Genomic DNA, 10,699 nt, shown 5'->3' on the forward strand with positions numbered 1-10,699 from the left:
CTCTCCTGTTGCGGAGCACAGGCTCCGGACGCGCAGGCTCAGTGGCCATGACTCACGGGCCCAGCCACTCCGCTGCATATGGGATCTTCCCGGACTGGGGCACGAACCCGTGTCCCCGGCATCGGCAGGCAGACTCTCAACCACTGCGCCACCAGGGAAGCCCCACGCTTCTTTTGATACGGACAATAGCACACTGTGCTGCACAGCTCACCGTGCCAAGGTGAGGATGGGGCGGCATCCCTGGGTCCCAGATGTGGGCCCTGGGCCTGTGCCACATCCACTGTCTCTTCCCAGGGCCTCAAGCCACCGGCCTCGGGCTCCGTGGACACCTATTGTCGAAGCCAATCTGCTGCCTGGGGCCAGCAAGGTGAGGGCGAGACACAGGCCCCTACTGCTGTCCCTTGGCCGCACACCCAGCCTGGAGCACCCACCTGGCCTGCCATGCCCCTCTTCCCCAAGGCCTCGACCTCAGACGGGGAGCCCCCTGTTGCTGGGATGTGCAACTAGAGGCTATATGATGGAGGGGGACCAGCCTGGGGCCCTGGGGCCCGACAAGGCTCTGACCCTCCCTGCTCAGACCCCAGGCCAGCCAGCCGCGGACACGCATGGTTTGGGGCACAAGGGGGCCTGTGTGGGAGGAGGCACTCATGGCTTCACCCTCCAGGACACCAGGCGCAACACCCTGTGGCGAGGATAGGGCCTGGGCCACAGGGGGGCAGGGCCAAGGTGGGCGTGAGGGCTTGCCTGGCCAGGTCTGACCTGCGTGGCCACCAGGCTCTGCGTCTGGGAGGACCCACGACTGCAGCAACGGCGGCGGGCGCCTCCCCTGCGGGAGCTGCGGGTGCCCCTGTGGAAGCTGGTGCCCAACCAAGCCAGGAGCTTCGATGTGTGTCTGGAGAGGCGGAGGCTGGTGAGTGAGCTGGTGCACAGGGTGGGGCATGCAGCGGGGGAGGCCTGGGCAGTGTGCAGCCAAGGGGACCGGGCTCTCTGCTCTTTCAGACCAAGAGGCCCAAGAGCCTGGACACAGCACGTGGCATTTCTCTGTATGAGGAGGTGGGTGGGACGGTGGATTCCAGCGAGGATTGGGGGGGCAGGTCTGGGCTGGCCCAGGCTGAAGTGTGTCAGGCTGGGATTGATGTGGGCTGGACAGGGGTCCAGGCCCAGGCAGGCTTGGAGAAACTGAGGCCATCTCGCTCACCGGCCCTGTGAGCGCTCATAGTCTCAGGGAGCAGCGAGGCCCCAGGGGCTGGGCAGAGGGTGACTTCCCCTGCCAGGGCAGCCCAGGGGAGCTGTGGGGCACTGACACAAGCCCTCAGGGGACAGAAACACAGGCCAGCTTGAGGCAGAGGCTGGAGCCACTGGGATTTGTCCCTGCCCTGAGCTGGGAGGGCAGGTCAATGTCCGGGAGAGAATGGATATGGTGGGGCTGCGCAGCTGCTAGGTCTGCCCAAGGCAGTATGGGTACCACACTCCTGGGGCTGGTAGTCACAGACACAGGGCCTTGGCAGGAGGAAGTGATGGTGACCGCAGGGGATTTGCAATAGGAAACCAAAGACCTGGGCAGAACCCCTGCAGCCCAGCAGGCCCCCGACACCTGCAAGGCTGAGGCAGGGCCCTCCGCAGCTCCTCAGGGCCAGAGGGCCAGGTGCTGCTGCCGCATCCCCTAGTGGAGCTGCATGTTGCTGCGACTGTCAGTCAGTCAAGGCAAAGCTGTGGAGCCCTACCGGGTGGGGCAGGGACACACCACAAGCACTTCCTGGCCCAGACCCTGCACAGCAGCCCCTTGGCTCACGGAGCACTCCGTTACTGAGAGCTGAACGCCAGCAAGGTGGCTGGGCTTTTGGCAAATCAAATCCCTCGTTAAGTGTGGGAGAAGCACATTCTCTCCAAGGCATCCTCCCAAGTCCTCTGGAAGCACCAGGGGCCAAGTGTGCCAAAGGACGTTCAGAATCTGGCCGCCTGGGCTGCGGGGTGCGAGGAGGGTGGGCTTTGTAGCTGAACAGACCTGTATGTCCTTGGGTAGCGAACAGCCTCTTGGAGCTGCTTCTGTGGCACCAGGCTTACCCTGCGGGAGGGTGGTGGTGGGCCTAATGGCAGGCCACCTAGGAAGCTCCTAGCATGTTTGTGGCCCTTAGGGACATCAGTTCCCTTCCCCTCCATGACAAAGATGCCCCGAACTGGCCAGTCATGTGGCCTGGGCAAGCCCGTCCCCTTCTCAGGCCCTGGAGGATACAGCTGAGCTGGAAGTTTCCCTCCAGGGCATTAAGCCAGTGACTGTTTTTGTAAATTGAATCATGAAATCAAACCACTGGCCCCTGACTTCTCTGCAGCCAGTTTGCATTCTCACGTCCAGGCCAGCACTGGTGGGTGGTGGGCTGCAGTCCACACGGGAGCTGACCCCAAGCCTACCCCCTGCCCGAGGAGGTGGAGACTGAGGGAGCCGGGGAGGAGCGTGGGCACATCCTGCTGTCGCTGTGCTACAGCTCTCAGCGGGGCAGCCTGCTGGTGGGTGTGCTGCGCTGTGCCCACCTCGCCCCCATGGACGCCAACGGCTACTCGGACCCCTTTGTCCGCCTGTGAGTGTGAACAGGGGTGGACAGGTGGACAGTGAGGGTTCCTCTGAGCCGCTCAGGGCTCAGCTCTCCAGGGCCACACCTAAGCTGACCCCGTTCTTCCCGATCAGTTACCTGCATCTGGATGGAGGGAAGAAATCAAAATATAAGACCAGTGTTCGGAAGAAGACCCTGAACCCTGAGTTCAACGAGGTAGGCCAGGGCTGGGGGGAGGCAGTCCTGGCTGCTGGGGGTGGGAGGAGGGGGGTCAACATCCTGCCTCCGAGAGCACAGGCCCCAGCTACCCTGAGCCATTCACCTGTCTGAGTCTGTTTCTGAGGCTGTGAAGGACCCAAGGCTGCCTCCCTCCTGCCTTTCTGCCCCCTTCCCTGCAGGAATTCTTCTGCGCAGGCCCACAGGAGGAGCTGGCGCAGAAGACACTGCTGGTGTCTGTGTGGGATTATGACCTGGGCACAGCTGATGACTTCACCGGTGAGTGGGAATGTCGGGGAGCTGGGGGGTGGGCCCAATGGACTCCCACACGGCTCCTGACCTGTCCCCCAACCCAGGCAGGGTGCAGCTGAGTCGTCAGGCCAGCAGGGAGCGCCAGCAGCACTGGCACGAATGGCTGGGCCGCACTGACCACCAGCTGGAGCCGTGGCACCCGCTGGACGGCGCGCGCCTCCGGCTCAGCGACTAGCGGGGGCACCCGGCCTGGCCCTGCTCACCGCCCGTCCCCGAGACTGACCCGCGGCCGCCTCCATGGAGCTGCGAGGACCTGGGGCTGCCTTACCCACCATGTCCACCCCTAGTCAATTGCTTCCTTCCTTCCCCCGTTTCAAATTCACCCCACTGCCAAATCATGAAGCAAGAATAAACCTCTCCTCCAAACCAGACCGGACAGTCAGTTCTTTCCCTGCCCATCGCCTCACAGGGCAGACCAGGCCCTGTCCCCCTTGCTCCCATCCTCCAGAGGCCTGCACTGGGCCAGGTCCAGGTCTGCACCCCAGGCCACAGTTTCCCCATCCCCACCCGCTTCTTGCACTGAGGGGTCAATGCTCAGGATGGTCTACGACAGACTGACGCACAGGAGGCCAAGTGTAAATTCACAACGAGACCTTGTGCTGACCTATCCCTCCCAAACCTCCACCTCCATCTGGGAAATAAGCCTCCAGGAATAATGGGCCGCAGAGGCAGAGTGAAGAGCAAGGCCACAGAGAAGACGCACCGAGTGGGCAGCACTTGCTTTATTGTCCAGCCGTCCAGGCAGGTGGATGCCGGCCCAGCGCGGCGGGCTCAGGAAGCGGCTTGCCTGGCCTGGTGCTGCTGGGCGAACTGCTGCATCCGCTCCTCGAGCTCCGGCCGGAAGTGTCGGATCAGGCCCTGGGGGTGAGGGTCAGGGTGCTGGGTGCAGCAGGGCTTGAAAATCCCCCAACGCCTGGGCTCTCAGCACCGCCCTCAGCACCACGCAGCAGGGCAGCAAGTACCTGCACGGGCCAGGCAGCTCCGTCGCCCAGGGCACAAATGGTGTGGCCCTCTATCTGCTTGCTGATCTCCCACAGGGAGTCGATCTCAGCCGGCCGGGCGTCCCCCTTCACAAAGCGGGCCATCACCTTGTTCATCCAGTCCACACCTGAGCCGTGGCAGCAAGAGAGGGCCTGGTGATCTCCCTAAGCCGGGGTGGCGGGGGATGGAACTCGAGGTGTGCGGGCCACAGGGAGGGTGGGGCTCAGAGCAGCCACAGCAGGCTGGGAAGCAGCAGCTGTTTATTCAGGGTCCAGTGCCCGGCCCAGGCCTGGCGCGAGCCACAGAGAAAGCCCCCAGCCTGCCCAGCGCGCTTACCCTCACGGCATGGGGTGCACTGGCCACAGCTCTCGTGCTTGTAGAACTCGGTGAGGCGGGCGATGGCTTTCACAATATCCGTCTGGGGAGACAAGGGACAGTGAGGAAGCACCCAAGGCCTGAGCCTCAGCGCCCCCGGCGGCACACCCTCCTGATTCCAGCGGCACTCGGGCTGTCTCCTCCCCCTGCCGTGGGAATCCCACCCTGCCCAGGCTCCACGGGCATGTCCCCCAGAGAAGCCTTGCTCCCCACCTCTCCCACCTCACTGCATCTCAGGTGACACGAACCAGGACCCAAGAGCTGGCAGGAGTTCTCCGAGAGGCCCCAGAAGAGTTACTAACCAGACTGGCATAAGGCAGGGACTGGGTGGGGAGCATGGGTCAGCCCTTACCGAGCGGTCCATGACGATCACGGCAGCTGTGCCCAGGCCCGTCTGCGCCTGCACCAGTGCGTCGAAGTCCATCAGCACCGTCTCACACACGGACTTGGGGATCAGTGGGGTGGACGAGCCGCCAGGAATCACAGCAAGGAGGTTGTCCCAGCCACCCGTGACACCCCCTGGGGCCCCAGTCAGTCCCCAAAAGGATGGATGGTCAGGGCTGGGGCCGGCACACCTGCCTAGCCCTGAGCCCAGGACCTCTGCTAGCCCCAGCCCCGGCTCCTGAGGCTCTCCCACCCTGCTGGCTGGCCCCAGGCCTCACCGGCGTGCTTTTCAATCAGTTCCTTCAGCGGTATAGACATCTCCTCCTCCACAGTGCAAGGGTGGTTGATGTGGCCAGAAATGTTGAACAGCTTGGTGCCTGAGTTGCGTTCGCGGCCAAAGCTGGCAAACCATGCACCCCCTCGGCGGCAGATGGTAGGGGACACGGCCACTGTCTCCACATTGGCCACGGTTGTAGGGCAGCCGAACACTCCTGTGGGGGAAATGGGATGAGAAATCAGTGGCTTCCAGTGGGTGGGGACAGGTTGCGGCGGGTTTCCCGGCAATGGGGTATGTCCAGGGTCCTGCTCCGGTGGCAGAGAGCCCTGCTTTCACCCCTTTGTTATTCTCGTCCCCCACCGGACCCCGGATTCCAGCAGGAGCTGCGCTGCCTTTTCACCATCCTGCCCCGATTTCCCGGAGGGTTGGGGAGGACTTGGCTATCTGACATGGGAGCTGAGGCAAGATGAGGGACTGCAGGTGGCACTGGTGGAGCCTCTATGTTTCCACCCTGCTCTCTGTGTCAGGCGCCCAGTGCAGAAGGGACTCAGAAATTCCCTAATGACCAGGGGGGACCTGAAACCAGATCCCGGACTCCACAGGACACAGGACAAGGCCCAGGATCGGGCCAGGTGCCAGGTCTTACCCACGTCTGCAGGGAAGGGAGGCTTTAGGCGGGGCTTGCCCTGCTTGCCCTCGATGGACTCGATGAGCGCTGTCTCCTCCCCGCAAATGTAGGCCCCAGCCCCACGCACCACAAACACGTCGAAATCATAGCCGGAGCCGCAGGCATTCTTGCCAATCAGACCAGCCTCGTAGGCCTCTCGGATGGCTACCTGTGGGACAGGGGTGTGAGGACACGGTCCCCAAGGGCCCAGGAACACTGTGTGTGGGAGGGAGGGGCACTGGCCCAGTGAGCCCATCACCAAAGTCCAGAGCAAAAGCTCCCTTTGGACACAAGCAGAGGACGCTCTGGGCAGGGGTGGGGATTTTTACGATGCATGTGCTACTTCTATAATAACATTTAACGAATTCTCCAACTATATGTATTTTTAAAGACTTTAAGAAAATAATGAAAATTTCAGCAAGTAGTTTCTCCAGGTGGTGGACGTGTGGAGTTTCCTTTTGTGTGTGTGTGGTTTCCCATCTTCATAATGAACGAGTACTGCTTCTGAGTAGAGGAAAAGGCCCTGGAGGCTTATTTTAAAATATGTAATAATAACAACACTTACACATAATGCTACCATGTGCCAGGTTATTATTCCCACATCCTTCATCACTGTTGTGTAGCAGCCTAATAGAAAGGTGAGGCTTTGGTCCTGGACCAATTACTACAGGCATCACTGAGCTGAGAATTACTGAAATGACCCCCTGATCCTCCAGGAAAAATGCTCTATGGGAGTTCTCCAGCCTGCCCCTGCCCCAGGAGTCATGGAGCCCTGGAAGGAGTCATGGAGCCCAAGCGGAAGCTCTGGAACATACAGAAAGAGACAGAGGCATCGGGGGCCACGTCCCGTTCAGGACACAAGGCATGCAGGAGTGATCACCACTCTCCTAGTGCGACCCCAGACAGATCAGGAGCTAAAATCTAAGAACAACTCTGCCTAGGACTGGGGCATGTAAGTGCACACTGAGCACCTTCTCCTCTGTTGACGCCCCACCTCTGCCCACCTGCAGATTGGACGCCTCATTGTAGAATTCCCCGCGGATGTAGATGTAGGCGGCACGGGCACCCATGGCCCGGCCCCCCACTAGGCAGCCTTCCACCAGCTTGTGGGGATCGTGGCGCATGATCTCCCGGTCCTTGCAGGTGCCCGGCTCCCCCTCATCTGCATTCACCACCAGATACTTGGGCCTGTGGGGGCCAGCAGGTCAGTCAGGCTACAGGGCCACCAGGGTTGGGCCTTCAACCACATGCCACCCCACTCTACCCAGGGAAGCCTCCTCTGACAGCCAATCCCTCTTTGTCCTCCTGACATGTTCCCAGGGGCTCTGCTTGCTCACCACCGATGACAGGGAGCTCACTGCCTATTCCGTATTTGGGTGGCTATGACCACAGGAAAAATCTTTGTTCTGTCCAAATGCCAAATGTCTCTCCTAGTGCTTTCCCAAGAGCCCAAATCTGCTTTTGGTCACAAAGAGCATTCCGTGAACCTCCACCATATCTCTGGAGCCAAAAGGAGGCAAAACAGCTGACATTTAGCCTTTGCTTTCTATGTGCCAACCAAAGTGCAGGCCAAAAGCTGTACGAACATTGTCTCTTTCATCCCTGCACAATATAATATTTACAGAATAGAAAATTGAGGTTCGGAAAGGCCAGGAGACTGCCCAAAGATATATGATTAAAAGGCAGAGCTAGGAATTGATCAGTTAAGTCTGACTGAGTCAAAATTTTGTGTTGATTCTGCTACCCCTCTAGTCTCCCCTGAGGAAGACCAGAGAGAACTGAATCCCACCTACTTGAGCTCTGGTTATGTTTTCCCACTTCATTCACTCTTAGTTTCCAAGGAAACAGCCCAAAGGCCCAGGTAAGCCACAGCCACCCCCAAGGTCTCTCCTGCAACCCCATTTCTGCCTGCCTACACACACCTGCCATCTGAGGGCTTATTCATGAAGCTCCATTTAAGGCCAGTTGGGAAGCCAGCACCTCCACGGCCCCGCAAGCCCGACGTCTTGACCTCACCCAGGATCCAGTCAGGCCCCTTCAGCAGAATCTCCTTTGTCTTGTACCAGTCACCTCGACTCTGGGCACCTTTTAGCCTGGACAGAGTGGGGAAGGCAGTAAGGGGGAGGCCCTGCCTCGGGAACCACCAGCCTAAGGGCACCATCTCACCTCCAGTCATGGCGGCCATACAGGTTGGTGAAGATCCGGTCTTCATCCTTCAGCGAGCCAAATGAGGTTTTCTTGGGTGCTGTCTGGGGACACAGAGGGTCAGCAGGCCCAGCAGAGCTCTGGGGTCACGAGGGGCCAGGCCAGAAGGTACAGTTTTGAGTCCCCCTGATTAGAGAGGGCTGGGCTGGGAGAAGGGCAGGGGCCTAAGCCTCAGAACCCTTCATAGCATCACAGCTGACATCACCACTTATTAAGCACTTCCTGTTAGCAGGCACGAAACTAAGTTTTCTAAATCCAAGACCCGATTTCATCCTCATAACCCTGAGACAGGAACGATTTCCTCCATTTTACAGAAGAGAAAACTGAGGCTCAGAGCAAAATGAGCTTATGAAAGGCACATAGCCCAAAGGAGCAGATGGAATCTAAGCTCAGGTGTGTCCGTGCCCAAAGCCCACACCTCAACTGTGCACAGCACATACTACACCCCTGAGCCCAGTGTGATGCTATGTCCATTTACTTGTCTGACTGTGCTGCTGGACCAAAACTTGGTTAGGCCAAAGCCTTGTGTTACTAAACTCTGCTGGCGACAAAATGCACTTTCGGAAGGCAAAGAAATGCCTCACTGCGGCTGGGACACAAGATGACGGAGGGAGACCCGCTCAGGATAAAACTGTTGAGGAGAGATGGGTCTGGAATTCCACGTGACCCAGTGAGGAGCACCCCAGCTGAGGGCTAAGGGGACCTGGCTTCTAGACACCCACCCCCTTAAAAGCCAATATGGGGATCGGAGCGCTGAACGAAGGATGAGGAGGCGCACGGCCCTCTCCAAAGCTATTGTCTGCATCTGTAAAATGGGCCAGTGGCCCCTTCACGCCCTACAAAGCTGTGGCGGGAAAGGAACGAGACAAGGACGCTTTGCCACCTGCAAAATTTTCCGTTAAGTCGCGCGGCTGTTAAATAAGGGAAGCCAAGGTGCCGGAGGGCTGGGGGCGGGGTGAGTCAGCCTGCCGTTTGGACCCGTTCCCCTTCTACACCCAAGCCGGATCGGCAACCTTCCTGCCGGGCTGGGGAGATGAGAAGGTTCTCCAAAAGGCACTACAGACCCAAGGGATGGAGCGCGCACAGGCGCGGCAGCGAAAGCCGGCCCGCGAGCACCCCTGGCCCGAGCCAGGTCAGGCCTCACCGTATCGCCGCTGAAACGCACAGACACCCGTGCGGGGAGCGACCCGCCGAGCAGCCGCCGTGCCGCCAGCATCGCGGGGGGCGAGCCGGTCAGCTCCCGCTGTCACCTTCACGGCTCTGAGGCTGAGGAACCGGCGCGACCTAGACGCTAGGCGGCGCACAGGAAGAACGTCACGCGCCCTGGCGCCGGCGGCGCGCCCAAACTTCCCTGCACCGCTCCCGCCCCGCCCTTGGCCCCGCCTCCTCGTAGGAGGGCGGAGAGGCCGGAAGTGCCCTGTCTGGCGCTGAGGCTGCTGGGAGATGCAATCCCGCGGGCTTTCGGACCTCCTTTCTCCCTTCGCGGGATTGGTATTTACTCTCTTGCTCGCCTGCGCTGCTCCATCACATTAGCCCGTGGACCCTCAGCCTTTCAATCCCCAAGTAAACAAACCTTGCATGTCACTTTCTGCTGGTTCTGGTGTTTTCTGCAAGTTCCGCATTTCGCGTGCTCCTGTTGTATGCACAAGCGTATAGGGGAAGGAGGAGAAATCAGATCGGTGACAGCCCGACCCTCATGACCGCCTTGTAATTATTCTGTCCCCGTCCAAGCCCTCCCAGACTATGATTTTCCCCTCACCCACTACGGGCACCCCTGGGCTCAGAAAAGGATTGCTCATTAGCCGCAGGGAGCCGGGGCAGACTGGGGGTTGTTGGCGGAGGTCTCCCCAGAGGAGGTGTGTCTGGAGTCCTAGGTTGGGGTGAGGCCAAGAGGGTGGAGATAGTCAGTGGGTGGCACATCCTCTTGCCATAGTGCTGCTAAACTCTCCCAGCCATTCATTCCTCAGCCCCTGTCAGGAGAGTTTGGCACTTGATGCTCCTGCACAAAATCCTGGAGCGGCTCCTACTGCCTCGGCAACCTGGCATTTAAGGACTCAGCCACTATCGTGCAGGTCGTTAGGCCCAGGCCACATCATGCCCACTCTCCACAGGACCTCTTCCTCTTGGGGCTTTAGGGCATTTCTGCCCACTCCCTCCCCACCCCGCAATGCTCCCGTGACCTGAGGAGGGCCTCTGTTCTTTGCCTTCTCTTGAAGTCTTGGAAGCCTGATTAACTCTTGTTAATCAGTTTGTCAGTTCTCTGGAACCCTTTGGCTCTGAGTCCCATGATAAGCATGTCCGTTTTGGTCTGCCCTCCCCAGCTCCTCTATTCTCTTGTCCTGTAATCATCCTTCCCTATCTCTCGAGAGACGTGCCATTTACAAAGTAATATGCCCTTATTTTCTCATATATTCCCCACAGTAGCCCTGGATAGTGTTAACTCCATTTTCTACATGAAAAAAATTGAGGCCCATGGAGGTTTCATCTCTTGTCCATGGGTATGAAGCTGCTGAGTGGTAGAGGTAGAATCAAACCCAGGCCTTTCTTCCTTCCCAAAGTGCCCCAGGCACAGCACACATATGACAGTCATTGCAGGATGTCAGTGGTGTTTCCAAAAGAGGCGGCAAGAGCCTGGGCACCTTGTCTGAGGCTCACAGATGGGTAGGGCAGTACCAGGTCCAGGGCCCAGCAGTCCTGACTCCCAGCCCCAGGCCCCCTCTCCTGGGCAGGGAA

The 10,699-nt window shown here is 59.5% G+C and overlaps 2 protein-coding genes across 5 annotated transcripts in view; one reads left to right on the forward strand and one right to left on the reverse strand.

Moving 5' to 3' along the window:
• LOC103079561 (double C2-like domain-containing protein gamma) overlaps positions 1 to 3,252 on the forward strand; it is a 14,837-nt gene extending 11,585 nt beyond the window's left edge. Inside the window, 11 exon segments of the mRNA XM_007450454.1 lie at positions 166 to 220; positions 295 to 333; positions 335 to 367; positions 585 to 642; positions 645 to 687; positions 775 to 910; positions 1,000 to 1,053; positions 2,422 to 2,576; positions 2,684 to 2,765; positions 2,948 to 3,044; positions 3,122 to 3,252. Coding sequence (XP_007450516.1) covers positions 166 to 220; positions 295 to 333; positions 335 to 367; positions 585 to 642; positions 645 to 687; positions 775 to 910; positions 1,000 to 1,053; positions 2,422 to 2,576; positions 2,684 to 2,765; positions 2,948 to 3,044; positions 3,122 to 3,252 — 883 coding nt within the window.
• Positions 3,253 to 3,781: 529 nt separating this feature from the next.
• NDUFV1 (NADH:ubiquinone oxidoreductase core subunit V1) lies at positions 3,782 to 9,307 on the reverse strand. 4 transcript variants are annotated; one of them, XM_007450416.1, is made up of 10 exons: positions 9,111 to 9,237; positions 7,928 to 8,010; positions 7,684 to 7,854; positions 6,766 to 6,949; positions 5,741 to 5,930; positions 5,096 to 5,308; positions 4,786 to 4,952; positions 4,395 to 4,476; positions 4,040 to 4,185; positions 3,782 to 3,935 (listed from the first exon to the last, which is right to left on the reverse strand). In XM_007450416.1, the coding sequence occupies exons 1-10, from the start codon at positions 9,180 to 9,182 to the stop codon at positions 3,849 to 3,851; spliced, it is 1,395 nt and encodes a 464-aa protein (XP_007450478.1). In that variant the 5' UTR covers positions 9,183 to 9,237; the 3' UTR covers positions 3,782 to 3,848. The 4 variants fall into 4 exon arrangements, with proteins under 4 accessions (XP_007450478.1, XP_007450479.1, XP_007450481.1 ...); XM_007450417.1 differs by having other exon boundaries at positions 3,784 to 3,935; positions 5,741 to 5,926; positions 6,762 to 6,949; positions 9,111 to 9,307; XM_007450419.1 differs by having other exon boundaries at positions 3,785 to 3,935; positions 5,741 to 5,926; positions 6,762 to 6,949; positions 9,138 to 9,307.
• Between the last annotated feature and the right edge of the window lie 1,392 nt (positions 9,308 to 10,699).

Source organism: Lipotes vexillifer, unplaced genomic scaffold, assembly GCF_000442215.2.
Source record: "Lipotes vexillifer unplaced genomic scaffold, Lipotes_vexillifer_v1.1 scaffold1477, whole genome shotgun sequence".
In the NCBI taxonomy this organism is placed as follows: domain Eukaryota; kingdom Metazoa; phylum Chordata; class Mammalia; order Artiodactyla; family Lipotidae; genus Lipotes; species Lipotes vexillifer.

Bases quoted from the DNA above. Each gene is read 5' to 3' on its own strand.
- NDUFV1 (XM_007450416.1), bottom strand. From the start codon at position 9,182: ATGCTGGCGGCACGGCGGCTGCTCGGCGGGTCGCTCCCCGCACGGGTG. The intron at 5,931-6,765 runs GTGGGCAGAGGT...CCTGTCCCACAG, and splicing joins ATGAGGCGTCCAATCTGCAG to GTAGCCATCCGAGAGGCCTA. The intron at 4,186-4,394 runs GTAAGCGCGCTG...GCCACGGCTCAG, and splicing joins GTGCACCCCATGCCGTGAGG to GTGTGGACTGGATGAACAAG.